The sequence below is a fragment of the Dryobates pubescens genome, chromosome Z (assembly GCF_014839835.1).
Source record: "Dryobates pubescens isolate bDryPub1 chromosome Z, bDryPub1.pri, whole genome shotgun sequence".
NCBI lineage: Eukaryota > Metazoa > Chordata > Aves > Piciformes > Picidae > Dryobates > Dryobates pubescens.
Genome location: NC_071657.1, coordinates 137632954 through 137653768, shown reverse-complemented (window position 1 = coordinate 137653768; position 20815 = coordinate 137632954). Strand labels below are relative to the sequence as shown.

Genomic DNA, 20815 nt, shown 5'->3' with positions numbered 1-20815 from the left:
AGTGCTGGTGTGTTGGTCTCATAACTCACCTGAGGTGGAGGGGTGCTGCAGTAACCCTTTTGCAGCTCCCTTTGCAAGGATTGTGGGCTGGGTTTGGTAAGGCAAAGAGATGCTGCTCTCAGCTGCCCACACCGCTAAAGGACAGAGGAGTCAGATGCTAAAAGCAGCACCTGACCTAAGACATGGGCAGTAAACAGCAAGACCCAAGAGGAAAAAGAGTGTCAGGCAAGATGAACCCAAGGGGAAAAGCAGGTTTGAGAGATGGCCTAAGGAGGAGGAGGAAGTTGTGTGCCAGGAACAGTAGTGGCAAAGCATCCCACAGGCATTGGTTGAACTCTGTACGTAAAGTGACCAAGGCAAGTCTGTAGGAAGGGAACTTATGCTGCACTAAGGAAACAAGGTGGGACAGAACCCCCAGCCATGGCAAATAATGAAGTCAGCAGGAAATGAGGTGGAAAACAGCATGCAAGAAGGAAAAAACATTTAAAAGAAGCCTGTGTGGAGCAGATGAGATGGGGATTGGTGTCCCCCACTCATAACTGCTGTCTCCTCAGCCTGGCACTACCCAACAGTTCTCTTTCCCCTGCTCTCTTGCAAATCTGAGAGCTGGGCTGTTTCCACTTCACCCTGAGAGCTGTGGTGTTCAGAAAAAAAGACACACAAAAACTGTTTCTCAGCTGCAAACATAGAGCAAGTGAACCAACCTGCATGACCTGGGGAAAGGCTCACCCCAAAGCCACTAAAACCGAGAGAGAGAGAGACCACACAACTGCATTTAGGCCCTGAGCTTCAGCTAAAGCCCTTCTGACACTCGTGCTGAAGATCACTGCACTGACACTCAGGTACAGGCAGCATACATCCTGTGAGCACTCAGTAGTGGTCCTCCCTGTGAGCAGCTTTTGCAAACCCCACTCTGTCGTTCCCACGGTCAAAAATGCAGTAAAATGCAGACATGAAGACATCTCCCAGGATCCAGAGCGGGCCGGAGCGGGTGGGGATGTCCAGAGACTGAAAGCCACTCACACAGAAGGTTTGGTCCTCAATAGACTCCTGGAAGAGAAAGCACAAGTCCTTGAGACCACCTGCTCCAGCCCCAGCTCAGGCAGTGAGGAGCAAGGAACCACAGAATCATAGAATGGTCCAGGCCAGAAGGGACCTCCAAAGGGCATCCAGTCTGACCTCCCCACAGTCAGCAGGGACATCCCCCACTAGATCAGGTTGCCCAGAGCCCTGTCCAGCCTCACCTTGAATATCTCCAGAGATGAGGCCCCAACCACCTCCCTGGGCAACCTGTTCCAGTGTTCCACCACCCTCATGGTAAAGAACTTGTTCCTAACATCCAATCTCAATCTGCTCTGCTCTAGTTTGAAGCCATTGCCCCTGGTCCTGTCCCTGCAGGCCTTTGCAAACAGTCTCTCTCCATCCTTCTTGTACCTTCGGGTACTGGAAGGATGCTCTTAGGTCTCCCTGGAGCCTTCTTTTCTCCAGGCTGAACACCCCCAGCTCCCTCAGCCTGTCCTTCCAACCCCCTGAGCATTTTCATGGCCCTCCTCTGGACCCTCTCCATCAGCTCCATGTCCTTCCTGTATTGAGGACTCCAGAGCTGGCTGCAGTACTCCAGGTGAGGTCTCAGCAGAGCAGAGCACAGTGTCAGAATCACCTCTCTGGCTCTGCTGGCCACATATCTTTGGATGGCAGCCCAGGCTGCCACTGGCCTTCTGTGCTGCAAGCTCACACTGCCTGCTCACGTGCAGCTTCTCATCCATCAGCACCCCCAGGTCCTTTTCCTCAGGGCTGCTTTCTAACACCTCCTCCCCCAGCCTGTCTCGGCAGTGAGGATGGTTCCAGCCCAGGTGCAGAGCGTGGGGAGCAGGGAGTGGGGAGCAGGGAGGCCACAGGTACACACCTTCATGATGTATTGCTCTGCTGTCAGCTTGTACTCGTGGTGCCCGATCGTGAAGCTTATGTGGGGCAAGCTGGAAAGTCTTCTGCAGTCTACAAGAAACTGTGTGCAAGGCACTAAGTGAGACAGCAGCAGTCTGCCCTTTCTTTTTCTTTAATTATTGCCCTTTGAATTCAAGACTTTTGCAGGAGGCAGTAGTGAATTTACTGCACAGGAACAGCATCAGACTGACTCATGGCCCAACACTGCCCTCCAGCTTTGCAGCTCCTGCACTGGGTCAAGCCAGCCTCGCAGATCAGAGCACTGCACCAAGCCCTAGGGACTCAGGGATGATGAACACCCGAAAGCCCTAGAGGAACGAGGTGCAGGGGGGACTCTGCCATCCACCCTGCACACCTCTGAAACAAAACTGAGATTTTGAGACCCAGTAAACCCACGTGAGCAATGTCTCTTGAGTAAAAGCCCTCTGATGCTCTGGCATGGACTGGGTGGAAGGACCTGCCTCCAGCCCAGGCCCAATTTGCTGTAACAGCTCACCCCACTCCCTCCTGGTTAACATCACAGAATGACTGAATTGTCAGGGCTGGAAGGGACCTCAAGCATCACCTTGCTCCAAGCCCCCTGCCATGGGCAGGTCCCCCTCACACTAGATCATCATTTTAAGGGGGAAAATAAATAGATAAGTAAAGCCAGTGAGGAATACAGCACTTTATAGTCAGCCTCTGCTCTGGGGTGGGATTTAAAGCACCAAAGGACCAAACTCTGGCATGGCCATTCATTTCTATAAATAATACATTCACTTACAGTAACTCAGAAGATCATTTCCTGGCCTTTCTAGTTATTTCATGAATAAATTGGCCTGTTAAAATGGTGCTGCAGGATGCTTCAAGCCCCAGAGGGATCTCTGCTGTAAACTGTAGTGTTTGAAGTCATTTTTTTTGGAGGCTTCCTAGAAGGAAGACTCTGCCTCTTTGCTGTGCTTAAATCTGCTGTATGAAAACACAGGCCTGAATCTTGGCTGAATTTATCAGGTGTCTTACTCCTAGGAAAATAAACCATGGGACACAGAGAACAAGGGTCTGCAAAAAGGCAGTCTGATAGGTTTGTAGGATATGAGGAGCAGGACATCATTTATTTCGCTAGCCACTGTGTCCATAAGGAATTGATCCTTGCTGGAAAGAGATAAATGTTCTGGTAAAAATCACTGCTGAATGCAGCCACTTTTCCCAGGATACATCTGAGCCAATACACTCAAGTCTCTGTGTGGCTTCTACAAAAACACTCCCAGAGAGGCTTATTTTTAGGATGAAGTTTGGTTTGGGGTTGAGGTTTTTTTTTGGCAGAATCTGAAAAGCTGCCTGAGTGCTCTTGTGTCAGCCCTGGAGTATAAAAACACAGCATGAGCACAGGATGTCAGGGGTTGGAAGGAACCCAAAGAGATCATCAGTCCAACCCCCCTGCCAGAGCAGGACCATACAATCTAGCTCAGGTCACAGAGGGGCCTTGAATGTCTCCACAACCCCTCTGGGCAGCCTGTTCCAGTGCTCTGTGACCCTTACAGTAAAGCAGTTCCCCCTTGTGTTGAGGTGGAACCTCCTGTGCTGCAGCTTACATCCATTGCCCCTTGTCCTATCCCAGGGAGCAAGTGAGCAGAGCCTGTCCCTGTCCCCTCCCTCCTGACCCCCAGCCCTCAGATATTGATAAACATTTATTAAATCCCCTCTAAGTCTTTTCCAGACTTCCAGCCCCAGGTCCCTCAGCCTCTCCTCCCCAGGCAGTGCTGCAGTCCCCTAATCATCCTGGTAGCCCTCTGATGGACCCTCTCCAGCAGATCCCTGTCCCTCTTGAACTGGGGAGCCCAGAACTGAGCACAGTACTCAAGATGAGGTCTCAGCAGGGCAGAGTAGAGGGGGAGGAGAACCTCCCTGGCTCTGCTGGACACACTCTTCTTAATACACCCCAGGATCCCCTTGGCCAACACATACTGCCATGGCCTGATTGCTCTAATATGCACTCACTAAGGCACTAATATAAGTGCACTGGAAATGTGTATTTTATTTATACCCACTAATATGTGTGGCAGTTTGAGGCTGGTTGCCTTCAAGTGCAGACCTCCAGAAGCTAGAGGGGTCCAGGAGGTGTACTGGAAAGTGTAATCTTTGTATTTCATACCCATAACTCCTGCTTCCTTATAAAATTGGCTGTGAGATTAATTTCTTCCCTTTTTCCTCCCTTTCTCCCCCTGGGAAGGACAAGCAGGGTCTTACCTCCCTGGTGGAGGAGTGAGGCCCAGGGTCAGCCTTGGCAATGCTGCCAATGAGGCTTGGAGCTGCCTACTTGGGGCTTGGAGTTGCCTACTTGGGGCTTGGAGTTGCCAAGCTGAATTTGTGCTGTGTCACACAGGATCACACAGAAACATTCAGGTTGGAAAAGAGCCTCAGGATCACCAAGGCCAACCCAGAGCCCTACTCTGCAAGGCTCACCCCTAAACCACAGCCCCAAGCACCACAGCCAAACCCCCTGCAAACACAGCCAGGCTTGGGGACTCCACCACCTCCCTGGGCAGCACATTCCAAGCCCTGACCACTCTTGCCCTGAAAAAAGGTTTCTAATGTCCAGTCTGAACCTCCCCAGGGGCAGCTTGAGGCCATTCCCTCTTCTTCTGTCACTAATCACCTGGGAGCAAAGACCAGCACCAAGCTCTCTACAACCTCCTTGCAGGGAGCTGTAGAGAGCCAGGAGGTCTCCCCTCAGCCTCCTCTCTTTCCCACTAACCATCCCCAGCTCCTTCAGTTGCTCTTCATCAAATTTCTTCTCCAGGCCCTTCCCAGCTTCCTTGCCCTCCTCTGCCCTGGCTCCAGCACCTCCACATCTCTCTTGGATTGAGGTGCCCAAAACTAAACACAATACTCCAGGACCTTCCCCAGCTTCCTTGCCCTCATCAGGGAAGAGAGCCAAACCAGTAAGGAGACAAAAGAATAAGGAGCAGGAGGGAGAATAAAAGAGAGCAAGGTCTGTCCCCAACCCTGTGGTTCATCTTCCAGGAGTCAGCTGTGCACCCTTCTCAGGAGCTCCAGCATGACCTTGCCTGCTCTACTCCAAACTGACAGTGAAAGGTCTCTGCCAGTGGAGCCATTGTCAGGCTGTAATTACATTCCCTTTCCCTTCCCATTTGGTGCTGACAAGGCTGGCCAGCAGCACCTAACCCTTCCTGGCTTAGGCAAGCTGATGGCTCTAGCCAGAAACCTTGAAAGGAAACCTTCCTTTGCTTATCCAAAAGAAAATCACCTCTGATGAAGAGTAGGGACCAGAATCACAGAATCACCAAGGTTGGAAGAGACCTCAAAGATCATCCAGTCCAACCTGTCACCACAGACCTCATGACTAGACCCTGGCACCAAGTGCCACGTCCCGTCCCCTCTTGAACACCTCCAGGGACGGTGACTCCACCACCTCCCTGGGCAGCAGTTCCTCACACTGACACTCCCACTTATGCACTCAGGAGTACAGATGAGGAGGTTGACATCTGAGAAGAGGTCTGGGGCAGGAGGACCATGGGTCACACCCAGCATGGCTCTGAGTTCTGTGCTGTCCTGGAACCAAGGCTTTCTCTGGGACCTTCCTGAACTGTGGTGGTTGGGGTTTTTTTTCCTGATATTTCCCCATCCTGTAACAAGCTCTTTGCACCAAAGAGCAGCTTCTCTTCCTCTCTAGGCTGTATAGCATTTACCTCTCCAATATGTGATGGACTTGCCCCAATGTACTCCTGCAGTCGTCTGACCTGTGAAGAGGGCCCAGTGATGAGGGAAGTGCCGGAGTCGACGATGGCCTCGCAGCCGTGGGAGCACAGTGCCACCCGGCCCTGGATCTTTATGCTGCAAGTGAAAACCAAAGCCCCTTTAAACAAGAGGTCTATACACCATAGAGTCATAGAATTGTTAAGGTTGGAAGGGACCTCAAGGATCACGTAGTTCCAGCCCCCCTGCCACAGGCAGGGACAACTCACACTGAAGCAACACATTCAGAGTCATAGAATGGTCTGGGTTGGAAGGGGTCTCCAAAGCTCATCCAGCCCTCTGCAGTCAGCAGGGACATCCTCAACTAGATCAGGTTGCCCAGAGCCCTGTTGAGGCTCACCTTGAATATCTCCAGAGATGAGGCCCCAACCACCTCCCTGGGCAAACCTGTTCCAGTGTTCCACCACCCTCATGGTGCAGAACTTGTTGCTCACATCCAATCTAAATCTGCTCTGCTCTAGTTTGAAGCCACTGCCCCTGGTCCTGTCCCTGCAGGCTTTTGCAAACAGTCTCTCTGCAGCCTTCTTGTAGCCCCCTTCAGGTAGTGGCAGGCTGCTATTAGGTCTCCCTGGCACCTTCTCTTCTCCAGGCTGAGCACCCCCACGTGCCTCAGCCTGTCCTCATAGTAGAGGTGGTCCAACCCCCTGATCATTTTCCTGGCCCTCCTCTGGACCCTCTCCAGGGTACCACTAGCTGCAGTATCAGTACATTGTGAAGCTAAAATCAGCTGCCAGGATTTTCCACTCTTAGAAGACAAGAACTGCTTTAAAAGACAAGGCAACAAAAGGAAACTGCATGAGGAAGGCTTCTGTTTGCAGACTCACTTTGTTCTCTCAGGACTCCTGCAACCCTAATCATTTGCCTCCTCCTGATGCATTTGTCCTCACTCACAGGTATGTCTCCTCCCCAATTTGTGTAGCAGAAGGAGGAATGATGTGACACCAACTACTCTGACCAAGGTTAAAAGGAAAGATGAGAGAAGGACACAAAGCTGGATTCAGCTCCTGGGTGCCTTAAGCACTTAACTGAACAGCCCACAAGGAGTCAGCTTGGCCATTGGTGTATTATCCTAAAACACATTAACATTCTCTTCCAGAAACCAGCTGCCCATGTCACAGCAGATTTCAAGAGCTAATAAACCTCAGTCCCATTCTGGCAGACCTCCTCCTCCTTGCGAGGCACAAGGGTTAAACACTGCAGCTGAGTCCTGCTTTGCTAGGGCTTTCTGGCTCTGCAGGTTTCACCTGGGGACAATCCCACCAGGAATTCCATGCATACATACTTGTTCATGTGGATTTGCCAGTAGCCTTTCTCAGTGACTGGGACCCAGTGAATTGAGCCTTTGTAGAGGGAATGGTCTATCCCTCCCAGGAGTAACTCGCCACCGCTCTCGTTGTCTTCTCCTCTGCAAGCGGAAGACAGGTTAAGGCAGACGTGGAAGTGTCCCAGCAGACCCTGATGAGATCACACTCCAAAAGCAAAAGACCAAGCACAGCCCTTTCTAAATTCAGATATGGGTGGCCAAAAGGGATTATTTCCAAACTAGAACAGCATATGTCTCACAGAATCACACAGAAACATTCAGGTTGGAAAAGAGCCTCAGGATCACCAAGGCCAACCCAGACACCCCTAAACCACAGCCCCAAGCACCACAGCCAAACCACCTGCAAGCACAGCCAGGCTTGGGGACTCCACCACCTCCCTGCCCAGCACATTCCAATGCCTGACCACTCTTGCCCTGAAAAAAGCTTTCCTAATGTCCAGACTAAACCTCCCCAGTGGCAGCTTGAGGCCATTCCCTCTTGTTCTGTCACTACTGACCTGGGAGCAGAGCCCAGCACCAAGCTCTCTACAACCTCCTTGCAGGGAGCTGTAGAGAGCCAGGAGGTCTCCCCTCAGCCTCCTCTCTTTCCCACTAACCATCCCCAGCTCCTTCAGTTGCTCCTCATCAGATTTCTTCTCCAGGCCCTTCCCAGCTTCCTTGCCCTCCTCTGCCCTGGCTCCAGCACCTCCACATCTCTCCTGTATTGAGGTGCCCAAAACTAAACACATTACTCCAGGACCTTCCCCAGCTTCCCTGCCCTCCTCTGTACTCCTCCTTTGCTGGTCTCAATGCAGACCATCCAAACAACCTCTGAGAAGACTTACTGCAGGCTGCCAAATGGCCAAGACAGGCATGAGGGGCAGGCTCCAAATCAACATTAGACAAACTGGTGGAGCTACAGCCAGGCCCAGATGAAGTAACAACAATTTCTGTTCTGAAATGTGGCTGCTTGGGTGGAGCATCCCATTGCTGTTCACCTCCACTGTGGAGCTGAGCTGGGAGCTTTCCTTTTGTTTATGAGCAGCTCCAACAAGAAGAACTGCCTGGCCCAAAGGTCCATGCTCCACTTTCCCTTTGCACTCCATATTTCTTTTTTTATTTAGTGTCAAATTGGAAAGAAAACAAAACTAAGAGAGGGGTGTGAGGGGTGGGGAAATTCCTTCCTGGAATCGAAGATTTATACAGCTGCACACCTCTCAACAGTTAAAAGTGATTTGCTGCTTTTTAGTGCTGGCAGTGCCACTTGAAAGACTGACCTTTTCAGGTAGAAAGAGAAGATTGGCTCCTCTACCAGATGCTGCATCATGATTCTGTCAAAGACAGGCAGGGCATTGCCCACTGCTAACGAGGGGTAGCCCAAGCCCAGGATGCCGTCAAAGTGGGCAAGGGTGAAGGTTAGTCCTGGCTCAAACACCGACTCGCCAAAGTCCTGCCCCTTGATGGAAATGTTACTGATCTGTGTGGGACAAGTAGAGAGTCCATCAATTACAGGGAATTAGCCATGTTTCAGGTCTCCATCAACAGAATCATTCAGTTTATGAAGCCTGAACATCCCTGTGGGACTTGCAGCAACCTAACAGGCTCCCGTTTGGCAGGGAGGCTGTGCCAGTTCCTTTTGATACCTCAATTCACAGCACCACAGTACATCAGAGGTTGGAAGGGACCTCCAGAAACCACCCAGTCCAACCCCCCTGCCAAGGCAGCATCACCCAGGGTAGACCACACAGGAATGCATCCAGCTGGGGTTGGAAAGGCTCCAGAGAAGGAGACTCCACAACCTCTCTGGGCAGCCTGCTCCAGGGCTCTGGCACCCTCACTGCAAAGAAGTTTCTCCTCATGTAGAGCTGAAACCTTCTCTGTTCAAGCTTGTACCTACTGTTTCTGTGAATGTTTCTCTGTAAATCCAACAGAGGACCCAAAGGGAGAAGCCAAACTGCAGACTAAAATAAAATCTTAGGGATTTGCTTGGGTAGGCCAAAGCCTGAGCAGCACCCACACCCCTTGGTTCATCCTGCCCCTTCCTAAAGCAGGCAGGTTTTCCCAGGCAAGGCAAGTATCTGAGCTGCCCTGAAAAGCTGGCTGAGCCCCAGGCTGAGCCCCATTTTGGTGGACACTCACCTGCAGTGTGTCTTTGCCAGCAACACCCAGCAGCTGTCCTGTGCCATATGCCAAGGAGAAGGCTTCCCCTCCGTGCTCATAGGAGTCCGACAGAAAGGACTTGAATTTCTGGTGCAACCCTACACAGAATCATCAGAGTTACTGGGGCTGGAACAGGCTGAGCTCACCAAGCCCAGCCTGTGACCTAACACCACCACACCATGGCACCGAGTGCCACATCCAGCATCGCCTTCAACACCTCCAGGGTGAGAGCTGTGCACCAGGGGGAGGTCTCAGCAGTGCAGCCTCCCCTCCATGCACAAGTGGCCAAAACACAGGTGAGAGAGTTTCCAGCTTACGGGGCAAGGGAGGTACTTGCTCCCTGGCTGCCTTCCCAGCTTTTCTTTACCTTGGAGGTTATTTTGGGGTTTTTAATTGAATTAAGCCCCAAAGAAAAGGGCATTTCCACTGCTGTTTGTAGCTTGCCCAAGTTTATTTTCATGCTGTTTCCATCTGGCACCTTGTGGTGTGAAGGGACACGGGACAGCCTGCAGCTGGTTGCTGGTTGCAGAGTGCATAGGAGGAGAGCGATGAGGGAGTAAGAGATGGGGTTGAGAGAGGCTCTCAAGGATGCTCTAAATCCCAAATCTTTGCTGCAGGTGAGCTCCCTGGGAAAGGAGGACTGGCCAAGCTACCCAGGACACAAGGAGCATAAGGGAGGATAACATTCCTTACTGCATGCCTCGCTGATGCAGTAAGCAGAAGGGACCCAAAAGTTGGAGGATCCTGTGTCAAACACGACGGTGAAGCGCTGGGGCGGCGTCCCGACGCTCACGACTCCGTAGTACTGCGCCTGGGGGCGGCACAACCCAGTCAGAATCACAGAAGCAACCAGGATGGAAGAGGCCTTCGAGATCACCAAGTCCAACCTAGCACCCAACTCAAACTAATCGACCAGACCATGGCACCAAGTGCCTCATCCAGGCTCTTCTTAAACACCTCCGGGATGTCAACCCCACCCCCTCCCTGGGCAGCACATCCCAAGGGCCAATCTCTCTTTCCATGAAGAATTTCTTCCTAACATCCAGCATAAACCTCCCCTGGCACAGCTTGAGACTGTGTCCTCTTGTTCTGGTGCTGGGTGCCTGGGAGAAGAGACCAACCCCCACCTGGCTACAACCTCCCTTCAAGGAGTTGTGGACAGCAAGAAGGTCTCCCCTGAGCCTCCTCTTCTGCAGGCTAAGCAACCCCAGCTCCCTCAGCCTCTCCTCCCAGGGCTGTGCTCCAGACCCCTCCCCAGCTTTGTTGCCCTTCTCTGGACACCTTCCAGCATCTCAACATCTTTCTTGAATTGAGGAGCCCAGAGCTGGACACAGGACTCAAGGTGTGGCCTAAGCAGTGCTGAGCACAGGGCACAATGACCTCCCTGCTCCTGCTGGCCACACTGTTCCTGATGCAGGCCAGGATGCCTTTGGCCTTCTTGGCCACCTGGGCACACTGCAGGCTCATGCTCAGCCTACCATCAACCAGTACCCCCAGGTCCCTGACTGCTCTCAGCCACTCTGTCCCCAGCCTGTAGCACTGCATGGGGTTGCTGTGGCCAATGTGTAGAACCTGGCACTCAAATGTGTTAATTTTCAGCCCCAAGACAAAGCTCTCTCATGACCACAAAGGCTTTGAGGCAGCTTCCTACTGATGTCAGTAAGCAACCAGTGATGCAAGGACAGCACAACCCATCTCCACCGGTGCCAGAGGGCTCCAGCCAGCGGCACAAACACCATCACACATGGCTGGGCTTTTTAGTTCATCATTAGCAGCTATTAGCAAGTCAATAGATGAATCCTATTGCACAGACTGTATCTGCACAGGACAAAGTTCATCTGGTGGATTAAGAAACCCCTGACCATCCCTGGAGACTAATTGAAGCTAGAGATAATCTGTGAACACAGGAATGCTGGAGTGAAGAGCTTATCCACATCCCACATTCAAGTGCCTAAGTGCAGCCTATCTACCCCTGAAAGAGTACTTCATTAAGAGACCTATTTTTAGGAAGAGGCATTTCTGGAATTCAAAAGCAGATAGCAAAGCAGTAGCCACAGCCAAGGCTTTTGTAGCAATACAAATATTTGCAAAGGTCTCTTCAAGTGCATGGCTGTTAACTGCTGCACTGACCCTGCAGTTCACAGCCTGAGTGAGCTCATCAGGGCAAGGCAAGCAAGCCCAGCAGGGCACAGCACACCTACTCACACAGCAGGGTTTGGTTTCTTCTCCTGCTCAGCAAACCTGTGTTGATTACACAGAATTGTTAGGGTTGGAAGAGACCTCAAGGAGCAGCCAGTTCCAACCCCCCTGCCATGGGCAGGGACAGCTCACACTGCAGCAGGTTGCTCACAGCCACATCCAGCCTGGCTGCAAACACCTCCAGGCATGAGGCTGCCACCACCTCCCTGGGCAGCCTGTGCCAGGCTCTCACCACCCTCATGGGGAACAACTTCTTCCTAACATCCAATCTCAATCTACCCATTTCTAGTTTTGCTCCATTCCCCCCAGTCCTATCCCTCCCTGACACCCTCAAAAGTCCCTCCCCAGCTTTCTTGTAGCCCCCTTCAGATACTGGAAGGCCACAATTAGGTCTCCTCAGAGCCTTCTCCTCTCCAGACTGAACAACCCCAACTCCCTCAGTCTGTCCTCATAGCAGAGCAGCTCCAGCCCTCTGCTCATCCTCATGGCCCTTCTCTGGACATCTTCCAGCACCTTCTAGATCCTTCCTGGAACAGAAGCTCCAGAACTGGCCCCAGAGCTCCAGCTGTGGTCTCAGCAGAGTGGAGCAGAGGGGGAGAATCCCCTCCCTGGCCCTGCTGGCCACACTTCTCTTGCTGCAGCCCAGGCTCTGCTTGGCTCTCTGGGCTGCCAGTGCTCACTGGAAATATAAAAGTGCACATCTGGAGAGTGAGGCAGCTCTGAAACGTGTTCATTAAAAAGGAAGAAGAAGAAGAAGAAGCAGCAAACCCCAAAGCAAAACCAGAGGCACTGATTTGTTTCTGACCCAACACTGAACCGCCTCAAGCCTTCTGATTTCCTTTTGAGAGACCAGATTTGAAAGCTGCCGTCCCACAAGCAAGTCCTTAGGGCTGCAGTAACGAAGCTGTACTTACATTCATGTAATCATAGAGCTTTTCTGAAGCAGCTCCTACAGACAAAGCCATATCTGCAGGGAAGCAAGGCAGGTACCTTCGAGCAAAAACGTCAGGCTGGTGATCCCTCCAAAACTCCTCTAATTCTCCCTTGTCCTTCAGCTGCCTCTTGATAGATTTGAATCGAATGAGGGGGACTCTACATGAAGAAACACACCCAAGAAAATGAACTGCTGCTCCTTCCCAGAGCTCCCCCACACTCTTGCATTTAGAATCACAGAACTGTTAGGGTTGGAAGGGACCTCAAAGATCATTATTTTAAGAAATGTGTTTCTTCTTTAAGACCTCAGGTAGCAGCCAACAGAACACAGAATTCACCAGGCTGGAAAAGACCGCAGAGATCTTCCAGTCCAACCTAGCACCCAACACCATCTCAGCAACTAAACCATGGCACCAAGTGCCTCAGCCAGGCTCTTCTGAAACACTTCCAGTGACTCCACCACCTCCCTGGGCAGCACATTGCAATGGACAGTCTCTCTACCTGGGAAGAATTTCTTCCTAACATCCAGCCCAAACCTCCCCTGGCACAGCTTGAGACTGTGTCCTCTTCTTCTGGTGCTGCTTGCCTGGGAGAAGAAACCAACCCCCACCTGCCTACAACCTCCCTTCAGGGAGTTGAAGAGAGCAAGAAGGTCTCCCCTGAGCCTCCTCTTCTGCAGGCTAAGCAACCCCAGCTCCCTCAGCCTCTCCTCACAGGGCTGTGCTCCAGACCCCTCCCCAGCTTTCTTGCCCTTCAAGATCAACTAAGCCAGCTGAGACATGTGCCAGAGAGCTCTCCAGGTGTGCCAGAGAGGCTTTCTTACCGTTCCAAAGCCACGGTGAAGGGGATGGAAACCACAGCCCACAGGATCACCCTCATGGCCCCAGGTGGTGGTGGCTGTGGTGGTTCAGAGCCTAAGGACACTCTCATTTACTCAGGACTCCTGGTTTTATACCCCATCGTCAGCACAGGGCCCCCTGCCAGGTCAACCCATGGCAGGAGGTCAGTGCTTTGGCAGAGAGCAGATTGATTTGCTCTCAAAGTAACCACTGGATTGTGCAAACAGTGGTGTCCAGTGATGCTGCTAAGGCACAGATAACCAGGGCAGAGTCATAATACCATAGAATCATAGAATGGCCTGGCTTGGAAGGCACCTCCAAAGGGCATCCAGTCCAACCCCCTCTGCAGTCGGCAGGGGCATCCTCAGCTAGATCAGGTTGCCCAGAGCCCTGTCCAGCCTCACCTTGAATATCTCCAGAGATGAGACCCCAACCACCTCCCTGGGCAACCTGTTCCAGTGTTCCACCACCCTCATGGTGCAGAACCTGTTCCTAACATCCAATCTCAATCTGCTCTGCTCTAGTTTGAAGCCATTGCCCTGGTCCTGTCCCTGCAGGCCTTTGCAAACAGTCTCTCTCCATCCTTCCTGTTGCCCCTTTCAGAGTCTGGACCAAACATTTTACTAACAATCCTTAATGTCTTCTACCTAAATATAGCACATGGAGTGAGCTTGGCTTCCATCAGCGTGGGACAGAGGAGGCAGCCCCAGGACTTGCCTGGCTGCCTCCAGTTAAGCCACTTCTCAACCTCACCTTAGTGACAAGTGGCTCAAAAGTGTCTGAGAAAGAGGGCAGAGTGCATGACCACGCACCTTCCACATGGGAACATGACAGCAGGGCTGGGCAGATGGAAGGGGCTGGGATGCATCATCCCTGCAGTGTAATTAGTCCCTCTGTATGGGAGAGCTCCAAGCTAAACACAAATGGGATTGCCACCTCCCACTAGAATAAAATGAAATATAAAATGAAATGAAATGAAATGAAACTAAATATAAAAGAAAAGAAAAAATAAAGGAAAACATAAAAAAATAACAAAATTATAAAATTAAATAGAATACACAATAAAATAAATAAAATAAAATAAATAAAATTAAATAAAATAAATAAAATTAAATAAATAAAATGAAATAAAATTTTTAAATTAAAAATAAAACAAAAAAAATTAAAGTAAAAAAAGAATAAAATAGAAAAGAAAAGAAAAATAAAGTAAAAAATAAAATAAAAGGAAAGAAAATAAAAGAAAACATAAACTATAAATTATAAAATAAAATAGACTATAAAATTAAATGAAATGAAATAAAATTTAAAGGAAAAAATAAGATAGAGCATTAAAAAGAAATAGAAATAGAAATAGAAAATATAGAATAAAATAAAAATAAAAGAAATATAAAATGAAAGCAATATAAAATAAAATATAAAATGAAATAAAGTAAAATATTGAATGAAAAATAAAAAAAATTCAAAATAAAATAAATATAAATATTAAAAAGTTAAATTCATTAAAATAAAATAAAATAAATAAATAAAAATTAAAATTTAAAAAATAAAATAGAAAAGAAAAGAAAAAATAAAATAAAAAGTAAAATAAAAGGAAAGAAAATAAAAGGAAAAATAAAATATAAATTATAAAATAAAATAGAATATAAAATGAAATGAAATGAAATAAAATTTAAAGGAAAAAATAAGAGAAAGTGTTAAAAAGAAATAGAAATAGAAAATATAATAAAATAATAAATAATAAATAAATAATAATAATAAAATAATAAAATAAAAAATAAAAGAAATATAAAATGAAATATAAAATAAAATATAAAATGAAATAAAGTAAAATATTGAATAAAAATAAAATCATTTCAAAATAAAATAAACATAAATATTAAAAAGTTAAATTCATAAAAATAAAATAAAATAAATAATAAAATAAGTAATAAAATAAATAATAAAATAAATAAAATAAAATAAATAAAATTCATAAAAATAAAATAAAATAAAGAAAAATAAAATAAAATAAAATAAAATAAAAGTAAAATATAAAATAGAAAAGAAAAGAAAAAATAAAGTAAAAGATAAAATAAAAGGAAAGAAAATAAAAGAAAAATATAATATAAATTATAAAGTAAAATAGAATATAAAATGAAATGAAATAAAATTTAAAGGAAAAAATAAGAGAAAGCGTTAAAAAGAAATAGAAATAGAAATAGAAAATATAGAATAAAATAAAAAATAAAAGAAATAGAAAATGAAAGAAATAAAAAAATAAAATATAAAATGAAATTAAGTAAAATATTGAATAAAAAATAAAATAATTTTAAAATGAAATAAATATAAACTTTTAAAATTAAATTAATTAAAATAAAAACTGAAATAAAATAAAATAAAATAAAATAAAATAAAATAAAATAAAATAAAATAAAATAAAATAAAATAAAATAAAATAAGAATAAATTAAATTAAAATAACTAAAATTAACTTAAATCAAGCAAACCATGGCAGGCTGCAGCATGCAGCACTGAACAGCCAGCGCCTCACACACTTCAGCAAGACCTTCGGTAGGGCTTGCTTGGACTTCTTTTGCTGTGAGCTCCCTAAGGTTGGCAGTTCCCAGCCCTGCCTCAGATTCAGGCTGAGCTGAAGCTGGCAGCAAAAGAATGGTGTGGAGGAGAGGCTCTAACCCGACAGAGAGCAGCCCTGAACCCATCAGCTGCCTGGGAGGGAGCTCAGCTCTGAGCCTGCAATTTGCCTGGGAAACTTTTTGCATCTTTCCTCTGCACGAGGAGTTTGTGGCCAGCATACATTGCAGCTACAGCTGAATGATTGGCCCTTTCAATTTTTGTGCTTAAAAGCCTCTGCTAGGATGCTGGGGAAAAGGAAATGACTTTTCCCCCCACCACCACCCTGTAATGCACCACTTAATCATGATAAACTGCTCACCACGTGAACCAGGTGACCTGAGGAGTGACACAACCCCCCCAAAAGAGAGCAGATGTGTGCCAGTGTGCAGCAAAGAGGGAATGGCAAGGACAAGAAGGCAGCAGGGGTCATCAGCTCCTCTAGCAACAGTGCTCCAGTCAAGGAAAAAGCAGCAGGAAAACCAGACAGACAGACAGCATTTGGGAGTGGGGAAGGGGGTCTGCATGCCTGTCACAGACTTTACAGGAGCACAGGATGGTAGGGGCAGGCAGGGACCTCTGTCAAGTCCAACCCCCCTGCCAAAGCAGGACCACATAACCATATAATGTGGTGCAGGTCACACAGGAATGCATCCAGAGGAGTCTTGAAAGTCTCCAAAGACACTCCACAACCTCTGGGCAGCCTGTTCCAGTGCTCTGGGACCCCTACAGTGAAGAAGTTCTTCCTCACGTTGAGGTGGAACCTCCTGTGCTGGAGTTTGTATCCATTGCTCCTTGTCACTTTAAGCAAATGCAAAAGGATGAGGGGATTGAGAGTGCCCTCAGCAAGTTCACTGATGATACAAAACTGGGGGGTGGCTGACACCTGTCAGGCTGTGCTGCCATCCAACAAGATTGGGACAGGCTGAGAGCTGGCTGCAGGCAAACCTCATGAAGTTCGATAGGGACCAGTGCAGGATCCTGCATCTGGGGAGGAGTAACAGCAGGCACCAGGACAGGTTTGGGGCTGCCCTGCTGGTAAGCAGCTCCATGGAGAAAGACCTTGGAGTGCTGCTGGACAGCAAGTTCTGCAGGGGACAGCAGTGTGTCCTTGTGGCTAAGAGGGCAAACGGTAGCCTGGGATGCATCAAGATGTGTGTGTGTGGCCAGCAGGGCTAGGGAGGTTCTGCTCCCCCTCTGCTCTGCCCTGCTGAGACCACTCCTGCAATCCTGTGTCCAGTTTTGGTCTCCCCAGTTCAAGAGAGACAGAGACCTGCTGGGGAGAGGCCAAGGGAGAGCCAGGAGGATGCTGAGGGGACTTGAGCATCTCCCCTGTGAAGAGAGACTGAGAGCCCTGGGACTGCTTAGTCTGGAGAAGTGAAGGCTGAGAGGGATCTGATCAATGCCTATCAATAGCTGAGGGCTGGGGGTCAAGTGGAGGGGGCCAAGCTCTTGTGGGTGGTGCACAGCAATGAGCCAAGGAACAATGGAAGGAGCAGAGAAGGTTTCAGCTCACCATGAGAAACTTGTTTGCAGTGAGGGTGGCAGAGCCCTGGAGCAGGCTGCCCAGAGAGGTTGTGGAGTCTCCTTCTGTGGAGCCTTTCCAACCCCACCTGGCTGCATTCCTGTGTGGACTCCCCTGGGTGCTGCTGCTCTGGCAGGGGGTTGGACTGGATGACCTCTGGAGGTCCCTCCCAACCTCTAACATTCTGTGACGCTGTGATTATCAGCACAGACTGCAGACATCCTTCAATATTGTTCCTGCAAGCCTCTTCCTTTGCTATGCCAGCTGATTAAGGAGGGTCTAAGAGCTCTAAAATGAACACATTTAGAGCTCTCTTCATGAGTCCATGCTTTGCTTTTTCAAACCTACCTCCAAAACTGTGAGGGCTACAGCAAGACAGCAAAGGCTGAGCCTGGGGTCATCTCACAGCTGCGTGCAAAGCTTTGGACCCCAAAAGCCACCAGCACCTCTAGTGTAATATTTGCTTTCCAAAAGCAATAAACAAAATAAATAAACTTTAAAAATCTAAACCTGTGTCTTTTATATTGTTTTCCATGCTGGAAGGTGTCCAGAGAAGGGCAGCGAGGCTGGGGAGGGGTCTGGAGCACAGCCCTGTGAGGAGAGGCTGAGGGAGCTGGGGTTGCTTAGCCTGCAGAAGAGGAGGCTCAGGGGAGACCTTCTTGCTCTCTACAGCTACCTGAAGGGAGGTTGTAGCCAGGTGGGGGTTGGTCTCTTCTCCCAGGCAAGCAGCACTAGAACAAGAGGACACAGTCTCAAGCTGTGCCAGGGGAGGTTTGGGCTGGATGTTAGGAAGAAATTCTTCCCAGGAAGAGAGATTGGCCATTGGAATGTGCTGCCCAGGGAGGTGGTGGAGTCACCATCACTGGAGGTGTTTCAAAAGAGCCTGGATGTGGCACTTGGTGCCATGGTTTAGTTGCTGAGATGGTGCTGGGTGCTAGGTTGGACTGGATGATCTCTGAGGTCTTTTCCAACCTGGTTGATTCTGTGTTCTGTTTCTTCAGGACTCAGAATTCTTCCACAGGTTCTCAGCCAGCAGCCACACTTTCCATCCTGCAGCTGTCCCTGAGTCACTGAGCTACAGGAGCCAGGGGCTGGCAATGAGAATGGTGAGCAACATGAAGTGGCCACTTGTGAACTTCCAGAAAGCAAAGGCATTGCTCAAGGAGCCTACAGGCGCTCCCTGACGCAGAGCAGAGCAGATGTCAGGTCCCCTGCTATGGCAGCGCTGCTTTGACAGGAGCAAGACACTGTCTGTGCCGAGCGCCTTTGTGCTTTGAACTCTTCCTCAAATGCCATAAACACTTCTGGGAAGTCTGGAGGGCATGAGGATGACTTGAAAGACCTGAAGTGCCTTTCAAATGGCTGCCTTGGGTCTGCTGAGGGAACTGCCTTTACTTTAGAGCTTCCAATGAGTTGCTGACTCTCAGATCACAGGGTCAGAGGATGTCAGGGGTTGGAAGGGACCTTCAAAGACCTTCAAGACCAAGCCCCCTGCCAGAGCAGGACCACAGAATCCAGCACAGGTCACACAGGAACACATCCAGACAGGGCTGGAAAGGCTCCAGAGAAGGAGACTCCACAACCTCTCTGGGCAGCCTGCTCCAGGGCTCTGGGACCCTCACCATGAAGAAGTTCCTCCTCATGTTGAGGTGGAACCTTCTGTGCTGGAGTTTATATCCATTGTCCCTTGCCTGTCACAGGGTGCAAATGAGCAGAGCTTGTCCCCTCCCTCTTGACACCCAGCCCTCAGCTATTGACAGACATTGATTAGATCCCCTCTGTCTTCTCTTATCCAGACGAAAAAGCCTCAGAGTTCTCAGTCTCTGCTCCCCAGGCAGTGCTGCAGTCCCTTCAGCATCCTTGTAGCCCTCCCTTGGACTCTCTCCAGCAGATCCCTGTCCCTCCTGAACTGAGGAGCCCAGAACTGGATTCAATATTCCAGGTGTGGTCTCACCAGAGCAGAGGGGGAGGAGAACCTCCCTGGCTCTGCTGGCCACACTCCTCTGAATGCACCCCAGGAGCCCATTGGCCTTCTTGGCCCCCAGGGCACATTGCTGTCCCATGCAGAACTTGTTGTCCCCCAGCACTCCCAGGTCCTTCTCCTTGGGGCTGCTCTCCAGCAGATCCCCTCCCAGCCTGTCCTGCTGCAGTTCATTCTTCCTGCCCAGCTGCAGGACTCTGCACTTATCCTGGTTGAGATTCTCCTCATCACAGATGCAGCCTTTCCCCCCACCCCCTGTCAAAGGTTATTTTCCCCAAACGCTCTGAGCTCACAGTGTGCTCCCAGCAGACATTCATTTAGCCAGCAGAGGTACAAAATGCAGCAGCAGAAGGTCATCATGACTTTTGTTGATAAGCTGGAATAATGATTAAACCACCATGCCCAGGCTCTCTACGGATTACCGAGGCACAGAAGCACAGAAACATTCAGCTTGGAAAAGAGCCTCAGGATCACCAAGGCCAACCCAGAGCCCTGCTCTGCAAGGCTCACCCCTAAACCACAGCCCCAAGCACCACAGCCAAACCCCCTGCAAACACAGCCAGGCTTGGGGACTCCACCACCTCCCTGGGCAGCACATTCCAGTGCCTGACCACTCTTGCCCTGAGCAATTTCCTTTTAAAAGTCAGACCACACTGCAGAGGATAACTGCTTGGGAAAGGATGCCCTGGGAAATCCAGGAATGCCACCTTCCCCTTGGTGGGCCTCTGGCAGGGCACAAAGCATTAAAGCAGAGAAGTAGCTGCTCTGATATCCTCACTCTGTGCCAACCAGCTCTTGCTGCTGGGGCTCTGTGCTCAGCAAGTGCTGCCTTCTGTCAGGAGCGAATTTTCAGCACCTCTGTTGCACAGCACGGCAGCAGATGACTGTGCTGTACCTTTGTTCTCCAGGCTTGACACTCTGCCCAGTCTCTCCATCCAAAAGCTGTTTTCTGGCACTCAGGTCACTTGCTGTTCACTGTTCTGCTGCAATACCGCTTCCCAGATGCCCTCTCTGTTGCTCCTTTCCGCTGTGAACCATAGAATGGTCCAGGCCAGAAGGGACCTCCAAAGGTCATCCAGTCCAAGCCCCTCTGCAGTCAGCAGGGACATCCCCAACTAGATCAGGTTCCCAGAGCCCTGTCCAGCCTCACCTTGAGTATCTCCAGGGATGGAGCCTCAACCACCCCCCTGGGCAACCTGTTCCAGTGTTCCACCACCCTCAGAGTAAAGATAGACAAATGCAAATTGCTAACTAAGGAGGAACTTCTTCACTGTGAGGCTCCCAGAGCACTGGAGCAGGCTGCCCAGAGAGGTTGTGGAGTCTCCTTCTCTGGAGCCTTTCCAGCCCTGCCTGGATGTGTTCCTGTGTGACCTGTGCTGGATTCTATGCTCCTGCTCTGGCACAGGGGGTGGACTCAAAGATCTTTGAAGGTCCCTTCCAGCCCCTAGCATCCAGTGATGCTGTGAGAACAGTTTATGCTGTCACATCTTCATGGCCATAAACATTCTATTTATCTCACCATAACAAGTGAGGAACTTGATGGAATTAAATTCATGGCAGTTTCTG

General features: G+C 49.2%; 1 protein-coding gene across 1 annotated transcript; it reads right to left on the bottom strand.

The window, feature by feature from the left end:
• Nucleotides 1-870: 870 nt before the first annotated feature.
• Nucleotides 871-13182, bottom strand: LOC104305539 (cathepsin E-A). Its single transcript, XM_054178957.1, has 9 exons — nt 13119-13182; nt 12277-12454; nt 9857-9974; nt 9143-9261; nt 8281-8480; nt 6983-7105; nt 5634-5778; nt 1907-2005; nt 871-1050 (listed from the first exon to the last, which is right to left on the bottom strand). The coding sequence occupies exons 1-9, from the start codon at nt 13172-13174 to the stop codon at nt 871-873; spliced, it is 1218 nt and encodes a 405-aa protein (XP_054034932.1). The 5' UTR covers nt 13175-13182.
• Between the last annotated feature and the right edge of the window lie 7633 nt (nt 13183-20815).